Source organism: Protomyctophum parallelum, assembly GCF_964188405.1.
Source record: "Protomyctophum parallelum genome assembly, chromosome: 3".
Classification (NCBI taxonomy): domain Eukaryota; kingdom Metazoa; phylum Chordata; class Actinopteri; order Myctophiformes; family Myctophidae; genus Protomyctophum; species Protomyctophum parallelum.
In genome coordinates, this window is record NC_139698.1 from 14330666 (window position 1) to 14350665 (window position 20000).

Consider the following 20000-nt stretch of genomic DNA (forward strand, 5'->3'; position numbering starts at 1 on the left):
GGGGTGTCTGGGGTTGTTTGACTCATGTGGAGAGAGAGAGAGAGAGAGAGGCCTGCTCTCCCTCTCTCTCTCTTATTATTCGGCCTCGGTCGTCCCGTCGAGGACGAGCACCAGCACAGCTGGGCCTCTGCTGACGCAGCCGCAAGATCCACCGCCGTTTGATTCTCTCGCTCCTCCTGACTCGTCGTTCGCCCCAAAGCAAAAACAGATGGGGAGCAGTGCTCTTGTAATACTTTAGGGGTGGAGGTCTCTCTCTCTCTCTCTCTCTCTCTCTCTCTCTCAGAAATAATCTGAAAAGTGTGCAATGCGTAGTAACTTAAGTTATCAACTTAGTCATTTTATGGATATTAATGCTGTTGACGCCCCGAGTGGATTACCATGTGCATCAACAACAGAGAGAGCGAGAGAGAGAGAGAGACAGAGAGACAGAGGGGGGGTTAGTGAGAGAGAGGGCAGGGCAGAGATAATGGCAAGGCGAAAGAGAGAGAGAAAGAAAGAAAGACAGAGTAAGAGAGAGAGTCCATTGATCACGCTGGAGAAGTTGAGTCACCAGAGGCAGCTCGCCAGTTCACGTACAGCTACAGTTAAAATGCGTATACTTTAGGTGCAGTGAGGGTGGCGACACAACAACTATATAGGAGTCAAGAACAACGCACAAAAACACAGTCAACAAGAGCCTCCATACGTCCAGTTTGAGTGGTGCTATAGCCTCTATACATCCAGTTTGAGTGGCACTATAGCCTCTATACATCCAGTTTGAGTGGCGCATTTAGCCTCTATACATCCAGTTGAGTGGTGCTTTAGCCTCTATAGTATAGAGGCTAAGCTGGACGTATAGCCTCTATACGTCAGTTTGAGCGGGGCTAGCCTCTATGTGTCCTGTTTGGAGAGTCATGTGTAAACACAAACATTGAAGAAATAGTGAGGTAGCAAATTGTGATTGGCCGGAATGTGCCCTCACTTCACACTGGGTGTGATTTTTCTGCTTTTTCACCCCCCCCCCCCCCCCGACTATGCTGTTGCCATCTAAACGGAAGGCACATCTGATATTTTATTATTTATTTTTTCTTGAAACGTTGTCGTCTAAACCGGGCCTTAGTCTATTGAAGCTTATGAACAGAGAGAGAGAGAGGAGGGAGAGGAAGAGAGAGAGAGAAGAGAGAGAGGGGGGGAGAGATGAGAGAGAGAGAGAGAGAGAGAGATGAGAGAGAGAGGAGAGAGAGAGAGAGGGAGAGGGAGAGGGAGAGGGAGGGGGAAGTGAGGGAGGAGGGAGAGGAGAGAGAGAGAGAAAGAGAGAGTGAGGGGGGGAGAAGGAGAAGGAGAGAGAGAGAGGGAGAGAGGAGGGAGAGAGAGTGAGTGGGGGGGTGAGGGGAGAGAGAGAGAGAGAGAGGAGGGAGAGGGAGAGAGAGTGAGGGGTGGAGAAGAGAGGGAGAGAGAGAGAGAGAGAGGAGGGAGAGAGAGAGAGAGTGAGAGAGAGAGAGAGAGAGAGAGGGGGAGAAGGAGAGGGAGAGAGAGAACGCACAGTGTTTCAGTCAACATATCAATTAAAGGCGGTGCTATCAGCGGAGCAGCATGAGCATGATGTCAGGAGGACATCCAGATTATGTGACAAGGCCGGCGACATGGTCAATCCTGTTAGTGTGCTATTCATTAGCGGTGTTGGAGCACACGGCTGTCTGCCAGGCCTGAGAGAAGACAGCCACAGGGTGGCCATTTTAATGTGACAATCGCCTCTTTTTTTTGTTATTCCCCCAGATTAGGATTTTTCTTTTTTTTCCCCCTTTTTTTTTGCTGTATTAATCCTGTTATCAGCACCCAGCAGTTGTCATACACACACACACACACACACACACACACACACACACACACACACACACAGGAGGCGATGGACACTAGGAGGCACACGTGCACGCAGGCACATACACGCACATGCTTTGCTTCCTTGTTCACTCCATGTGCTTTCTCTCTCTCTCTCCCTTTTAGCCTCTCTAAAATGTTCTCTTTTTGGCATGTAACATCGGCACGCACGCACACACGCACGCACACACGCACACGCATGACAAGTACATACTGAATTTTAGTGCTTTAAAAAAGGCAGCTTTTTTCTTTTTGTAAATGAGGACAGCATAGTGGATAAACAGCCTTCTAAATGGCATCAGTATCCTCTGTGTGTACAAAGACAGCGAAAGCGGAAAAGAGGCGCAAATAGAGGTATGGAAAGAAAGATTGCGTTGCTGGGGGGGGATGAGTCAGGGGGGTGGGCGGTTGGGGGGGAGGGGGGGTTGAAATTATGCAGAAGAGAAAAGAAAACGAGATAAAGAAACGGCTAATTAGTGCAGCCTTCAGTATTTGGCTCCAAACCCAGCATGGTAATCATCTTCCTCCAGCAGAATGTTGTCTGTGCCAATGGGAATGGGGGTGAGGGGGGGGGGGGGGGGGGTTGCTGTGCCAATGGGAATTCCCAGGCCATGGGGGGGGGGGGGGTGGGGGGTGGGGGGGCTCGGTCACGCAGGGGAATTCAGGCCCTGCTGTTGGTGAGCCTTGCTCTACATTGGGCATGCCCACCGTTTCACTTATCAAACAGAATAAAGCCTGCACACTGGGTCATGCACCAAGGCTTAAAGGATCATTCCGGAATTGCGTTTTTCTTACCGTAATCGGATGTTATCTAACTATAAATGCATCAAGTATCCGTGTATGTACGTCTGTATATACAACCGTAATCCACCTAACTCGAGAAATTCGACACACGTGTTTCACCCCACCGCAGGGAGTGCAGTGCCCGGGGTGGAGTGGGTCGGACCCACGGTAGTCTAGAAGCACCCCAAAAAGGCCTCTGCCCGGACTCTGGACCGGACCCCTGCCCAGGGTCCATACATGGAGCTGGCCTGTCCTGACGTCATTCTGACGTCTACTCTGCATATTCTGGCATGCCTGACAAAGAACTCCATATATGGGCATAAAAGGGACACAGACATGATTACTGGGTGGGGCATCCATTTCCAACTTGCATCGTTCCAAGTAGGTCAGTGCCCAACAGGCCCCGCTCTAGTTATATCCAATGACAAGTGCTACAGGTGAGAGATAATGATATGAATCCATTCAACGCCTGGCTTTGTGCGTGCCCCCACATGATGTCATGTGGGAGCCAGGTCTATGGACTTTTTACTATTATATGATGTATTGTGCGTTTCCCCCTGTGACGTTATGTGGCAGTCACGTTTAGTTTTCAGTCACTTTTTAATGTTTGTTTGTGGCTTTCGCCTTTTTATTTTTATATATTTTTTAGAGGGACAGACAATGCGCTCAGTGCGCTATTTCCGAACACGCCTGTAGTATCACAGGAACAGAGTCACACCGACACACCACCAAACTGAATGCAATATCATGGCAATTAATGGTTAATCCAGATGAAAGTGCCTGCCATGTCAATTATATGACCTCTCCACGACCCACCTCTGAGACACAGAGAAACAGAAACGTCTCATAATGAGAATTAGTGAGGAACAATTATAGAGAAAGTGAAGATAAGGCTGAAAATGGGTGAATTGTTCTGTAAGTAGTTAAATGGCAGCCAGTGGGTGTGGCTGTACGTCCATTGGCTCTCATAGGGATGAAAGAGTTAATCGTCTTTAATGGCTGACCGTCAGTGGTGGAAAGTAACTAAGTACATTCATTCAAGTATTTTCGGTATTTTTACTCTTAAATGTGAATTTGATACTTTATACTTCCATTCCACTACATCTCAGAGACAAATGTACTTACTTAGCCTACTACATTTACAATTATTTGACAAATGTTGTTACTAGACTAGTTACTTTTCAGATATAGCTTAGCTAATTATTATGAAACATTATCCACTGAAGACCTATTTTATATGGAACCATGACATAATGTTAAAGGATTAAATGCATGCATACTGTACATGCATGCATGCATACATACATACATACATTTTATCCCCTTTCTGTTCATTTTTATGTAAAATAAATAAATGGTATCCAGGCCTTGCTGTGAACTTTTACTCCTGTATGGTTTTAGGTTGTTTTATTAATGTCCTTTTTTATATCCATTTTACCATTGGGTTTTAGAGTATGGTTTAGGTATGCGGTCTAGCTTAAACTTGGACTCAGGGGGGTGGACGCCTCTGCCTTGCATAGTCCCCAGTGAATAGGCAGTTGGCCCTTCACTGGTAACCCTATTTTGGACTCATTTTAAATATATGAAGGTATTGCGGGCAGGGATTTTTACAAAAAAGCCTCCCCTTTTAAAATACATACACACATACATACCTACATACATTTCAGAAGTTTTAGCAGTTTTTAAGGACCCACTTTTAGGCCAGTGCACCAGAGCAAACTCTTGCCTTTTTTTAAACCCTACCCATTTTAACCAAATACATACATACATACATACATACATACATACATACATACATACATACATACATACATACATACATACATACATACATACATACATACATACATAGTCCCCAGTGAATAGGCAGTTTGCCCTTCACTGGTAACCCTATTTTGGACTAATTTTAAATATATGAAGGTATTGCGGGCAGGGATTTTTACAAAAAAGCCTCCCCTTTTAAAATACATACACACATACATACATACCTACATACATACATTTCAGAAGTTTTAGCAGTTTTTAAGGACCCACTTTTAGGCCAGTGCACCAGAGCAAACTCTTGCCTTTTTTTAAACCCTACCCATTTTAACCAAATACATACATACTCATACTCATACTCATTTATCTGCAAATTAAATAAATGGTATCCAGGCCTTGCTGTGAACTTTACTCTTTTATGGTTTTAGGTTGTTTTAATAATGTCCATTTTTTATATCCATTTTACCATTGGGTTTTAGAGGATATTTTCGGACCATGGTTTAGGTATGTGGTCTAGTCTAACTTGGACTCAGGGGGGTGGACGCCTCTGCCTTGCATAGTCCCCAGTGAAAAGGCATTTTGCCCTTCACTGGTAACCCTATTCTGAATATTTTTTTTAATATATGGAGGTATTGTGGGCTGGTCTTTTTACAAAAAAGCCCCCCTTTTAAATACATACACACATACATATATACATACCTACATACATACATTTCAGAAGTTTTAGCAGTTTTTAAGGACCCACTTTTAGGCCAGTGCACCAGAGCAAGCTCTTGCCTTTTTTTAAACCCTACCCATTTTAACCAAATACATACATACATACTTTTCAATGCAAATATAATATTTCTACACTCTGGAAGTGCTACTTCTACACCCATACTCACTCTGAGTACTTCTTGCATCACTGCCAGTGAGCTGTGTCACTGTGTGACGAGTTATGGATTCATGTGCAACAATACCAGACAGATTAGCAGGAACAATGGCTGCTCCCACAGGGGGTGTTGGTGTGCCAATTGAATTGTGACATTTTCATCTGAGAGCACGTGCGTGCGAGTGTGTGTGTGGGGGTGGGGTGGGGTTGGGGGAGGGGGGGGGGGGGGGGGTGTCTCGGAGCCGCAAAGAGCGTATCGACCCTGAGGGGTTGTTCTAAAACATTTTCATGTGAAAGTTCCCAAATTGATACATAGCATTTTAATGCTGCTATTTTTGCAAATGGATTCAGGGAGGCTGCAAGTACCTTCACTAAAAACGCCGGGATAACGCTCCACACTCTTCTCCTTTCTGGCTCCAAAACTATATGGAATGCACTTCCCATTGCAATCAGAACTGCAGCATCACTCCCAAACCCAAACTTCCACCGTAGTCTGAAAACCCACCTCTTCAGACTCCATCTTAGCCCGTAGCACTTGCGCTAGCCTCAACGACCTCACAGCTGTATGCATATAGGGTCAATTTATGTAACTTAGATAGCATGTAGACATAGCACTCTATATAGTGTATACACATACAGTTTCATTATATAGATAATATTCCACTGTTACGTTCTTAGCTTACAATTATGATTCTTCTATCTTTATATATTTGATATCACCATGTTTTTGGTTGTTGCTTACTATAGCTATCACCATGTTTTTGGTTGTTGCTTACTATAAATCGCTCTGGATTAAGTGTGTCTGCTGTAAATGCCTAAATTCAGTAAATTGTAAATTGATAAAGTTAAAATGATTGTGATGCTCTAACTACTTTAGCTGGGGGAACCTTTTTGGGTCCACGGACCCTACTTTGAGAATCACATTGACCTTGAGAAGGGGCCTGGCTGGTTTCCTGTGGACCCTGGCGTCTCTCTCTCTCTCTCTCTCTCTCTCTCTCTCTCTCTCTCTCTCTCTCTCTCTCTCTCTCTCTCTCCGTGTGCTGCGATGCGTACGGAAATGAAAGCCAGCCAGGAGAGCAGAGCAGAGTGTGTTGTGACAGCTCCGTTCATCTCCGCTGCGTTCCTGCGCTCTGACTGCATGCCGGCCTCTTCCTGTAGCTGTGTTTCCAGCTTAGATAAGAGGATGAGAGCGGGGCTGAAACAGAGCAGGGCTCTGCAGGGCTGCTCTGTTTCCTACTTATAACTCTGAAAAAGTGGAAGACTCAAGACTTAATTCGTTATAACCTCACACTGCTTTGCTATGACCAGTGGTGGAAAAAAGTATTCACATGTTTTACTGCAGTAAAAGTCTGAAATTCAACATTTTACTTGAGGAAAAGTACAAAACTGTTGGTATCAAAATGTACTTAACCCATTTTGGGCGGGAACCCCTTTTGGTGTTTTAAACATTGTTATAATTTAGCTATTGAAAAATAGGTCTGCTATTTTTTTTTAATCGTGAAAATGTGCATGCAAACTTTGAATATATACTCTTTCAGAGCGTAACTCAAATCTTTGCTTCTGGGAGGAGGTCCCTGGAACAACATATTTTCAGATGGGGGTCGGTGGCCCAATTACATAACATTGTTGGGGTCCTTGACATGAAATATTGAGAACCACTGATATAGAAACATGAGGTTTTTCAGAGAATTGTCATGATTTAGAAGACAATTTCGACATCAGGCCTAAATGTACTTAAAGTACCAAAAGTAAAAGTCTCATTGTGAGACTCTCATTGTGCAGAATTTCACAAGTTTAAAATGTATAAAATAGCTTTTTATCCGATCTACAAGCTCACAGTGTGCTGTGTGTTGCCCTGCAGTGTCTTCTATCTTCGCGGTACCGAGCGTCAAGCTGCAGACAGAGTGTGGGGACAGCATACAGGTGTGTGGCAGGAGGAACAGCCACGGGAAGGAGAAGAGCTCCTCCGGCGGCAAGCACTGATCTGGGAGCAGCCAGGAGCACGTTCCCATGAGCCAGCCAGGTATGTGTGCACACACACACACACACACACACACACACACACACACACACACACAAGCGTGCGCGCACACAGCACTGACCTGGGAACAGCCAACCCACGTCTCCCATGAGCCAGCCAGGTGGGTGCATACACACACACACACACACACACACACACACACACACACACACACACACACACACACACACACACACACACACACACACACACACACACACACACAGACACATTTTAATCATTTATGTCCACATAAGAGATACAATACAAGGACACAAATATTCTCAAGTGCAATCAGCAAATCACGGTAGTACCCACACACCCTTCAGGGGTTCAAGTAACAGCATCTTCGCCATATTTGGCGGCTACCGATAGTGGAAGAGATTGCACAGAATTGTGCATGCCGTTTGGCTGCGTTTTTTTGGCATCCCAAGTTGTTGGAAGCCTCTTACAACCAAACTGTGTATATGTGTCCTAGGCTGCCGAAGATAAACACAAGTAGATTGCACCTATAGCCTAGCTCTATGATGGTGTGGAGGAGCGGCTGGTACTTAATGACTGTCTGTCCGTCTGTGTTGGAAGCATGGAATCCCGTAATGGCTTGGCTGGTGCCTCATGGTGGGGTGTCTTTTTGAGTGGGCCAGGAGGGTGTCCTATTCTCCAGGAGATGGGGAGGGGGGAAGGGGGTGGGGGGTCCCATTCAAGCGTCAGATAAAGCGTCTGTATTTGCATGTAATGAGAGGAGCAAGAGGCCAGGCGGTGAGGATAATGGCTGCCTCGCTCTAACCACGGCTCGCCTCGTCCTCTTCCTCCTCCTCCCGATTAGATTCTCATCCTCTCTGTCACGTATAGAAACCACGTATTTCCAAAATAGTTACTTTTCTTGGAAAGGGGGAGAGAAAAAAGAACTGTGTGTTCTGACGATGGATGCAGTCGGTGTGGATATTAATAGTAGTAACGAGCTCTAGTTGATTCTTTTACATTGGTTCGATATATTTCGTTGTATCTGCCAGGTGGTCCGAAACGGTTTCAAAAATAAATTCTAAAATAACAAAATATATCTGTCATATCTAAGCATACATTCTAGCTTGCAGATCTGCTACTACTGTGTTTTCTGCGACACTCTTGTACGATGAAGCAGCCAGACGCTAAATTCAAATAAACAAAAGACGAAACAAAAAAACACAGATATAAGGTTTCTGCCCGACAACGATTTCTGCAATTACTGACAGGTGCTGTGATTGGACATGCTCATCCTGGAGGGGGGGGGGGGGGGGGGGGGGGGGGGGGGTCAAGGTGAACCCATAAGCTCATCTTCTTTCACCCCACCCCCATGCATGTTCTGTGACGTGCGCAATTCATGCACAAGATCTTAAGCTAAATTGATGTCGGCCAAACGATGGTTCTGCTCTTTCCAATGGGATCTTTTTCTTCCTCTAACCCCCCCTCCCTCTGTTCTTCCACCCCCTCCCCCTCCCCTTCGCCTCGCATCTTTATCCCCCCCTCCCGCCCCCCACCTCTTTCTTTCTCTCTCTCTCTCTCTCTCTCTCTCTCTCTCTCTCTCTCTCTCTCTCTCTCTCTCTCTCAAATCTCTCCATTCTTCTTGGACACGGAGTTGATAGAGGCTGAGTGGCCCTTCATTTGGCCATCCCATAGTGCATGTGACGGAGGCTGATCCGTGTGTGTGTGTCTGTGTGTGTGTGTGTGTGTGTGTGTGTGTGTGTGTCCAAATGTCCCCACAAGTATAGTAGAATTCCAGGACAATGTTCTGGTCCTGCACGAGATAAATGGTTTTTGTATGGTAAAAACGAAAAAGCATGCTTACAATTAGGTAAAAGATTGAGGTTGGGATCACGATTACGTATATGTGAGGTTTAGGGATTGGAGTTTCAGTATACCTGCAGAGTTCTGCCCGATTTTATAGTTGCACAGGGCCCCACAAATAGCCCATCTACAAGCTCACCATGCCTTGTGGAGCAAGCAGATCAGCTAGTTCTGGCTTTATAGGGTTAATGTTAAAATGAACCCAAACAAGAAGACATAAAACTGGCATTCATAAAACGTCGATGTCCTCACAATTATAGTAATATACACTGTGTGTGTGTGTGTGTGTGTGTGTGTGTGTGTGTGTGTGCGCGCGGAGTGGAAGTCCCCCCACTGCGAGAGCGGTGTCCCCTCAGCTGCAGCATTCACATTGAAATGAGCCTCCTTTGTCCCAAAGCCTGACAGCCTGAGAGAGAGCCACTGATAGGAGCCCTAATCCTAGCGCGCACACGCACTGTTAATGCACCACGTGACGCACGCACGCACGCGCACACACACACACACACACACACACACACACACACACACACACACACACACACACACACACACAAATGATATCGTTGCTGTTGGGCAGAAACCGCTTGTCTCCTTATCCTAACTTTTTGTGTTTTTTATCCCCGTAAATTAACAGCCTACTTGATCATATACTACATGCGTCACACAAAAGCCTATAGCAGATCTACTTGTAGATCTGCTACTTTTGATGCTTTGGAATTTGAATCCTAAGAAGTAACGTGGTTTTTTTGGACAAACGAGGTTTCCACCCGACAGAAAAGATATATGAGATAAGAGGTTTTTTGCACAACAGCAACGAATCGCACAGGCTTCTCAGGCCACACTATCCAACTGGCATCGCATTTGAAATCTAAAATTTAAAGGTCAGAAGAAAAAAATGATAAGAGGAGAGGAGAAGGAGAGGAGAGGAGACGGAGACAGGAGAAGAAAGGAGATGGAATGAGAGCATTGCGAGAGCCAGGCCAGGTTTTTCTTTTTTGTACTTGTGTGTTTTTGTTGTGTTGTGTTGTATTATTTATTGGAGGTAGTGAAGGAGGGAGGCAGGTTCAGACAGAGCAGTGCAGGCAGGCAACGCTACGCAGCTCCCCTTCTTCTTTGTGTAGGGGTTCGTTCCCAGTGGGCAGTCTTTGTAGGGGCGCGCACGCACGCACACACGCACACACACACGCACGCACGCACGCACGCACACACGCACGCATGCACGCGCACACACACGCGCACACACACACACACACACACAGTCTTTGTGCTTGGCTGGATGGCTGCCTTTGAGGCGGCCATCCAGCCCATAGCAGAGCTATTGAGCTTTAAAGTGAGTGAAGGCCTGGGCTGAGAGAGCCCGGGCCTTCAGAGAGAGAGAGAGAGAGAGGGGCAGAACCTGACACGCCTTCAGCGAGACGCGCCAACGAACGCCACAATGTCTGTCACACTGCCACGGGGCTGAGACGGGACAGGGAGAGAGGGATGGAGAGATGGCCAGGGAGGACTGGAAGGAGGAGGGGGTACACAGAATGTGTACTTGAGTAAAAGTTGCAATACCGCAATATTAAAACACTCACTGTTACAAGTGAAAGTCCGGTATTCAACGTTTTTGTTGAGTAAAACCACAAAAGAAGTATTGGAATAAAAATGACGTTGCTGTCGGGCAGAAACCGCTTGTCGTTGTGTCTTTTCGTAGATCAACGCCCTACTTTGATCATACTGCAGCGTCACATAAAAGCAAGTAGCAGAGCTACAAGATTGAAACAGCAATATTTGCCTCTGAGATATAGTGGAGTAGAAGTGTAGCTATTCAAGTAAAGTAAAAAAAAGTACCCGGAAAGTACAGTACTTGTGGTAAATGTTACTTTCCACCATTGGGAAAACGGTGGGACCGATGATGGTAATGGATGAGACGGAAGGGGGGGCAGGGAGCGTAGAAGGGGCGGATTGTTATTTGATGAGGAGAAACAGGCCGAAAGAAACGCAATGAGTTGAATGGAAGGCAAAGGATTGAAGGAGAAAAGGAGTGAGTGAGTGAGTGAGGGGTGGGAGGAGAGGGAGGAGAGGGAGGCAGGTCTCAGAGACACAGCAGCACTGCTCTGCTGCTCTGATGTATGTTTATTCATGATTGTGCATTATTCACTAGAATAGCTGATGCAACGAGGTGCCTCGCCTAGGCAATGGTGCTGCTCTGACTGTCTGTCAGTCAGTCCCCTAGGCTGCACTGACCACAAAGTTCACCTCAAAGTTGCGACAACAAGCTTGTATTAAAAAACACTGAATAGTGGCCAGACTTGTCGCTAACTGACTTGGACGTTACACAATAAAATCCGGAGTTAATTTAAAACACTGAATAGTGGCCAGACTTGTCGCTAACTGACTTGGTCGTTACACAATAAAATCCTGAGTTAATTTAAAACACTGAATAGTGGCTAGACTTGTCGCTGACCTACCCGGTCTCACCCAAACACGGTGAAATAGCACGTACACGCCTATAGAAAACCCCAAAATCATTACATATGACACTGAAATCCTCCCCATAGACAACGACAGAGGGGCGCCGTCTCTACCGAACTTGAGCCACGGGAGACACCACCGAGGGGCCCTAAAGGGCCACGAGTTGCTGTGTCGAGCGTTGCGAAGTTCAGTAGAGCCGACCACGTCCGAGTTGTAACCCGTATTGACAGAATAGTAAATAATGTCAAACCCCCAGCCCGACCCAGCCACGGTGAAATAGCACTTCCGTACGCCATGCCTCCGTCACGGTCAAAACAGTAGTCGTGTAATATTTACGGATTTTGGGGTTTTATAGGCGTGTATGTACGGAGTTGCAATTCCGTGCTATTTTGCAGTATTTCTGTGAGATGGGATTGCGCTAACACTGTAAAGGCCTATTCATAGTCTGGATTTTCGGTGGTGAGCTGACCACCGGAGCTGAAATAACGTTGAGCGGTGGTGAGTAAAAACAGAGAGAAGGGCTGGAGCGGTGGCGGTGGTTTGCTCTTCACCGCAGCTCGTGACGTCATGTTGTAGTTCGGTGGTCACCTAACCACCGAAAATCCAGACTACGTATGAGCCTTAACACTGTTTTTTTTTTACTCTGAAAGTGTCAGTCTTTATTCTTTCGGAGTTAAACTATTGTAGTCTTGTTGCTAGTGGCAGCAGTGGCTCTGGAGGTGGAGTTGCTGCTCCCCCTGGGTGTCGTAGTGTCCTTGAGCAAGGCACTGAACCCTTACCTACTCCCGATAAGCCTTGCATGCAGGTTTCTTCTGCCGTCGGTGGGGATAAGGATGCTATACAAATGCACCATTTGCGGTTTGATTGCTGAAATGTAATGTTCTTTATTTGGTCAGTGCACGGCATGTGATTAACCAGAAACACAAGACCAAAGCTTAGTAAACAAAAACAAATTGATTATAACACAATAAAAAGGCAACATGAAAGAGAGTAAAGGAGGATTAAAAAACAACTTGAATGCCTTATGTTCAAAACATGAGTCAAATGTGTAAGCTGTTTATTTATTTTTATAGTATTTGTTTTACAGGGGATTTTTTAGGCTTTTTCAAGCTTTTACTTAAAAGGCCGGGAACGTGGGAGAGAGTAGGAGAGGAACATGCAGCAAATGGTTCTGGTGTCTGGGATTCAAACCTACAACTCACCGTAAATGCATTTGAACTCACAGGAATGTGCCCTCTGCTCTTGGGCCGGATGAGGTAAGCTGTTAGGACTTGGGATACTATTGTATACCAAGGGTTTACAAACATTTCAGGCCGCGACCCCCCGAAATAATCATATTTTAACTTGTCAGGGTGGGGGTACCCTGACAAGCACTTGGAAGTGTAGGTGTTACGTTTAGTTTGACTCGGTTCCTCACAGATAAACGTTGTGAAAAACAACTGTACGTATGGTTTGTTTGCTGTTGAGTGAGAAAACAACCACCGCTTTCCTGGGGTGTAATGTGTAATTTAGGTATTTTAGTCATGACGCCATGCAGCCTCCCCCCTCTCCACAAGGAGGGACAGTGCACCAAAGCATTATGGGCATTGTAGGAATTCAGTGAGTGTCTTCCAGCGGTGAAATATCCCTTCATTCTAATCATCAGGGGACCCCCATGCAGTTTGGGAACCACCACTATACTAATAGTCCATGAGCATTGCTCATAAAAGTTACATAACTGTATAATCCAAAGCCAAGGTAAGAGCTCAATTTAGCTTGCTCCTAAACCATAAAACTTTTATGGTTAGTACTCCTGCTTAACTTTTGGAATGTGACCCCATGTAGAGAAAAAGTGCATAAACTACCAGAACAGCGCCCCCAGCATCATAACGCAGAGTGACAGTAGAGCCTCTCTCATCATAACAGCATGCAGAGTGACAGTAGAGCCTCTCTCATCATAACAGCATGCAGAGTGACAGTGAGTAGAGCCTCTCATAACAGCATGCAGAGTGACAGTAGAGCCTCTCTCATAACGGCACGCAGAGTGACAGTAGAGCCTCTCATAACAGCATGCAGAGTGACAGTAGAGCCTCTCTCATAACGGCATGCAGAGTGACAGTAGAGCCTCTCATAACAGCATGCAGAGTGACAGTAGAGCCTCTCTCATAACGGCATGCAGAGTGACAGTAGAGCCTCTCTCATAACAGCATGCAGAGTGACAGTAGAGCCTCTCTCATCATAACAGCACGCAGAGTGACAGTAGAGCCTCTCTCATCATAACAGCACGCAGAGTGACAGTAGAGCCTCTCTCATCATAACAGCACGCAGAGTGACAGTAGAGCCTCTCTCATAACGGCATGCAGAGTGACAGTAGAGCCTCTCTCATCATAACAGCACGCAGAGTGACAGTAGAGCCTCTCTCATAACGGCATGCAGAGTGACAGTAGAGCCTCTCTCATCATAACAGCATGCAGAGTGACAGTAGAGCCTCTCTCATCATAACAGCATGCAGAGTGACAGTAGAGCCTCTCATAACAGCATGCAGAGTGACAGTAGAGCCTCTCTCATAACGGCATGCAGAGTGACAGTAGAGCCTCTCTCATCAGAACCAAGTCAACTACAAGTCATAGAGAAACGCTGTCTTGACAGATGTACCTCTATCGGTGTCACTGTCACCCAGCAGTGTGGCATCAGTGTTGATTTTGACAGCGAATTCTGATTCAGTTGTAGACCTTTGAATAGAATCCCATTTAGTTTTCTGTCACATCTGAAATGTTTTGGGGGTTTTTTTGTCTAGTTTTAGTTCACTTATTACAGGATTTCAGACTACTAAATCTACTGATCTCTGATTTACACTTTGCTGTGTGCTGAAAATAGCATCTACAAGGTTGTGAGCTTGTCGTACAACACCCAACAACCACAAAGCCATAACATAACATCACTTAGTTCTACTGGATCTCTTCTCTACCTAACATAACATTACTTAGTTCTACTGGATCTCTTCTCTACCTAACATAACATTACTTAGTTCTACTGGATCTCTTCTCTTCTATACCTAACATAACATTACTTAGTTCTACTGGATCTCTTCTCTACCTAACATAACATTACTTAGTTCTACTGGATCTCTTCTCTTCTCTACCTAACATAACATTACTTAGTTCTTCTGGATCTCTTCTCTACCTAACATAACATTACTTAGTTCTACTGGATCTCTTCTCCACCTAACATATTAGTCTATTTATTACATTTTTTCACAAAAATGGCGTGGCAAGGCAATCCTCCAGCTGTCTGCAGTGGGACAGCAGCTGCAGCCAGGAGGCAGGAGGAAAGTGGCCATCGTGCAGGTCAGGGAGAGGACGTCTGTGGCCCCTGAAGCACCGTCACTGTCACTTTGAAGATAACAGCCACATGGCACCAGCTATAAAACGGCAATGTCTGCCATTCAGAGAGGTGCCAGCTGTTTATCTTTGGCCAAGCACACTCGCATGGACGGGCACGCGCGCGTTCCGCTCACACATGACTGTCTGTGTGATCCGTGCCCACCTGAGCCGACGAAAGACACCTATACTGTTACGGCAGTGGTTGCTTCTCAAAGTATAGGGTCCGGGGACCTCCAGACTAGAGGTCCTTAATCCGCGTTCGATGGGGGGTCGGCACTTGGCGGCAAAATGAAGAAAAAAGCATACAAAAATATAGCATAAGAATCTGTTAAACATATTTAACCCTGTATCGTCTCTGTCAGGTGGAAACCTCATACATGTATGTCCAAAACTGTTACTTTTCAGGATTCCAATTAAAAAATATTAAAAGTAGCAGATCTGGCCCAGGCCGTAGCGTAACGGTCTGGGCACCGGACTGGTAATCCAGTCGCAGTGTGCCGCGGGTTCGACTCCCGGACCCGACACGGCCTTTACTGCATGTCATCCCCCCATCTCTCTCCCGTTTCCTGTCAGCCTACTGTCTGTCCCTTCAAAAATCAATAAAAGGCGTAAGCCGCAAAAAAATATCTTAAACAAAAAAAAAAAAGTAGCAGATCTGCAGGGTCTTTGTGGATCGGCTTCTTTTGAACATGGAGATAAGAGGTTTCTGCCCGACAGCAATGCTTGTTTTGATCTACAAGCTCACAACACGATTTATATACAGTTTGGGAGCCACTGCTCTACACTGTATAGCTATCAATAAAGGCAAAGAAATATATAATAATTTAATTAACAGCTACATCTGTGCGGTCCTGAAATGAACCGTCAAAGTATATTTTTCAGGATAGTGGACAAAGTACTTGAAAGCCTCCCCCCGCTGTGAGCCTGAGGGCCGGAGAGACCGACCCAAACGCCAGACAGACAGACAGACAGACAGACAGGGAGGGAGGGAGGTAGGCAGGGATAACCGCAGGTATAGAGCCTTCAGACAAATCATCCTTGTTATTGTTTTTTTATTTAATTTAATTCTTTCCAGTTGATCTCATGGCTGAAACACCTGAGAGCGGCTCACGAAGGAGCTCCAGGCAAGCGGCTGCCTAACGTAGCTGCCTTTCATTTAATCTGGGCCTCGCTGCCAACACCGTGGGAAACAACAGCCCCGCGCCGAGCACTGCCGTGAATATGAAGTATATATAGGCTTCTTCTCTCGTAAGCTTTTGTTGGGGATCCGAACGCGCTATAGCCATTTATTTTTGCACACACACACACACACACACACACACACACACACACACACGCACACACACACACACACACACACCCTCCCTCCCCCCGCCTCCACCTCCATAAAGAATGGACTATAAAATCCTTACTTTCACACGGGTCAAAACTAATCTGGATTTAGTATAGTGTTCTGTTGGACCACAATTCCCTTATGAAACTTTATGAACCCCTGTACCCTGGTGTGTAAAACAGCCATCGATCCGTATTGTTCACATTGGGGTGATGATGTACAAAGTACAATTTCGAGGTATTTGTAGCCTATATACTTTACTTAATTCCAACTTCCAATACTTTTACTTCTACTCCACTGCTCCACATCAAGTACATTTTGATTGTACTTTAAGCATTTCTGAATAGTTTCGTACTACATTTTGAATTCTGGACTTGTACTTACTGTAACAGAGTATTTCTATTGCAGTATTGATACTTTTACAAAAGATAATGTGAGGAATTTTTCCACCACTGTGATTCACATACAGTAGAACATAAGACATTATGACACTGTTACTGTAAGGCCCAAAAAGACTCCGTCCACCCTGACTGAACTGAACTGAACTGTGGGCTCAGACCTACAAGCTCACAACGCCTCACGTTGTAGATCTGCTATCTTCAAAATGTTTTGCCTCTTTCTTAAATTATTTGACAATTTGGCCAACGTTTGACCAGTTTGTGGAGTCATTTTGATGCAGTCCTCATGGTCTGTTTTATTTTATTTCTATTTGTTATTTTCCCTTAATATTGTTGTATACCTTTCAGGATTCAAATTTAAAAGCAGAGCTTTTGTGTGACGCTGTATAGTATAATCAAGTATGGCGTTGATCTATGGCATCAAATGAGGGTCTCCGTGGTCTAATCATGGATATCAAACTGGTGGTCCTTGAAAGTAAACAAAAGGCTGAGAATCAATGCTGTAAATTAATGCTCACTGTTCCATTTTGCATTACTTTCTTAAAATTGATTTCAAAGGGGCTTCATTGGCATGAGAAAACATATATACATTCATGTTGCCAAAAGTGGCAAAAGTGGGGAAAAAAACTATCAAAACTAAAATAATATATATACGTGTTACATTGCAACTGAGAAAATAAAATCAATCAATCTATACAAAACCATATAGTATTGTGCATTTTCTCTCAGATATAGGTCCATGTATAGGACAGGTTAGCTTGGGATTAGCCTCGGAAACCCAGACGTTTTTATTTCCAGGGAGGGAAAAAAGTCTGGGTCCGAGTCCAGTTCAATTCGGCATAGAGTAGCGCAAACGTCGATCACTCTCTGCTGATTTCTGATTGTCTGCACCTTTGTTAAATTGACGCACACACGCACACATGTACACACACACACACTCTCTCTCTCTGTCGCTCTAATTAATCAGTCTCATGTCGCGCAGCTGTGTCTAGATTCTCCCGGCGGATCCTGCTGGGAGCTGCCTATGCCATAGAAAGCATAGGTGGACACCAGACTAGCTTCGGATAAACCTTTGAAACGATTGGCAGGAATATTTCAATGTTTTGCATTCACTTTCATACCCTCCTACCCTCCTACCCTCTACCCTCCTACCCTACCCTCCTACCTCTATACCCTCCTACCCAAGCATGAGTTTATGCTCCCTCACTCTGAAGCCCATCACACACCGTCTGCGACCGCCGCGCGTCAAAACAGCCGCCTCCATTATTTTCAATGAACCTATCGCACACCGGCTCCGTCCACCGCGTCGCGCTGCGTCGCCTGGCGCGCCGATAGAACCAGTTCTATTTTCCAGGCGGCGCCGCACGGCAATGCGCCGCGCCGTGTCGGACGGAGCCGGTGTGTGTTGGGCTTTATTCTCCTCCTCTGATGCTGAGGAGGGCTTTTTTCCCTCTTTTTTCCCTTCTCTCTCTCTCTCTCTCTCTCTCTCGTGTTGCGAGCGAAGCTCCTCTTTTCTTCGGGCTCCGGGTGATTGACAGGTCGGGGGATTGGATGTGATGAGCCGAGCTCCCTCCGAGGGTCAAGCAGGCTAGTTAGCCAGACTTGTCAAGAGAAGAGAAAAGAGAGATGGGGGAGAGAGAGGGAGAGAGAGATAAAGAAGGGGGGAGGCTACAGTCTGTCAAAGATAGAGAGCGTCTTAGGGGAGGAGGGGAGGGGGAGGGGGGGGGGTTCATCATGCATCCTCTAGGCAGGTGTGATTCCCCCTCTCTAAAGACACCCTCTGACAAACCTCTCGCCTCAAACACGCACACACACAAGCGTGCACACACACACACAAATGAACACACACATGCACGCATGCAGTCTCAGGATGCTTGGAGGAGGTGGGGGGGAGTAGAGCATAGGAGAGCCCTATACACGGCCTACAGAGAGACGCAAGGAATTGATTTCATGTGTAATTTGTTTATCACTGGAGGGGACAAATGCCATCCGCCTGACGTGTGTGTGTGTGTGTGTGTGTGTGTGTGTGTGTGTGTGTGTGTGTGTGTGTGTGTGTGTGTGTGTGTGTGTGTGTGTGTGTGTGTGTGTGTGTGTGTGTGTGTGTGTGTGTGCGTGTGCTTGTGCTTGTGCGTGCTGAGGGTAGGAGGAGAGGGGAGGGCAGAGCGATACAGGGAGGAGATCAGACTTAGGATTGCTCTCTCATTACCATAAGCTCTCCTTACAGCTCGCTCCGGTCGATCGATCGAGAGAGAGAGAGAGAGAGAGAGAGAGAGAGAGAGAGAGATGGCTTCTCTGGCTTTGCCAATTTCTTAACTGTAGAGCAGTAAAAAAACTGCAAAAAAGCACTGCAAGTACAATACTTGTACCTTGTTCCCTAGCCCTCTCTCTCTCTCTCTCTCTCTCTCTCTCTCTCTCTCTGTGAACATTCCCCACGGGCAGAAAACATTCACAGTTCACAGTAGCAACACCGCAACCAGTTTGTTGTGAAGATAATGATGACGAATATGATTACTGATATGATAAGAACACAACTGTATATTCTCCTATACTAGTGGTGTGTGTGTGTGTGTGTGTGTGTGTGTGTGTGTGTGTGTGTGTGTGTGTGTGTGTGTGTGTGTGTGTGTGTGTGTGTGTGTGTGTGTGTGTGCGTGTGCGTGTGCGTGTGTGTGTGTGTGTGCGCACGAGTTCTAAGTTGTGGGTTCCCAGAACCAACTAAAGATATCCACCAATTATTGTATGGACAAAATAAAAGAGACAAATAAAAGAACACACACACATGGACTCCCTTGAGTATTGAGGTGAATTCCTCACCTCAAAACGCATTTTAAATTCAATTGAAATTTTAGACAAATTAGCCAAAAATAGCAGAGACACTTGTACACCCAATATTGGCCACTTTTGTCCATAGTTACTGCACTTCGGCTTTGTAAGTAATTTCTTTTTAATAAATCGGGGTACTTGTACACCAACTCGTGGGTGCATGCGTGCAGGGCCACCCATCTCGCCGTCCATCTCGTGTACTCGGGGTTATCCAAACGTACAGTAGAGTACGGTATACACCCTGCGCTGCGTGAGCGTAACTTAACACCGGCCTGTCTCCAGATCTGTTTTCCCATAGTTCATCAGCACTGGGCCAGGCAGGAAGTCAGCGGGGTGGGGGAGGGGGGGGGTCTGCGCCCGCCACCGACCTGGATACCACTCGCAAATTACACACACGGCGGGGAGTCTCCATAGCAACCGGTATATACACTGTCGGTCCTGTGTTACTACAGCACAGACCCCCCCCCCCCCCCCCCCTAGAAACACTGGCTTTCAACCAGTGGTCCGGGAGCTC

General features: G+C 46.0%; 1 protein-coding gene across 5 annotated transcripts in view; it reads left to right on the forward strand.

Annotated features, from left to right (window-relative positions):
* cdk14 (cyclin dependent kinase 14) overlaps window positions 1-20000 on the forward strand; it is a 276173-nt gene that overhangs the window by 210066 nt on the left and 46107 nt on the right. For all 5 annotated transcript variants that reach the window (XM_083761515.1, XM_083761516.1, XM_083761517.1 and 2 more), the window contains one exon: window positions 7134-7295. In XM_083761515.1, coding sequence (XP_083617641.1) covers window positions 7134-7255 — 122 coding nt within the window. In that variant the 3' untranslated portion in view covers window positions 7256-7295. The remainder of the gene's footprint in view (window positions 1-7133; window positions 7296-20000) is intronic.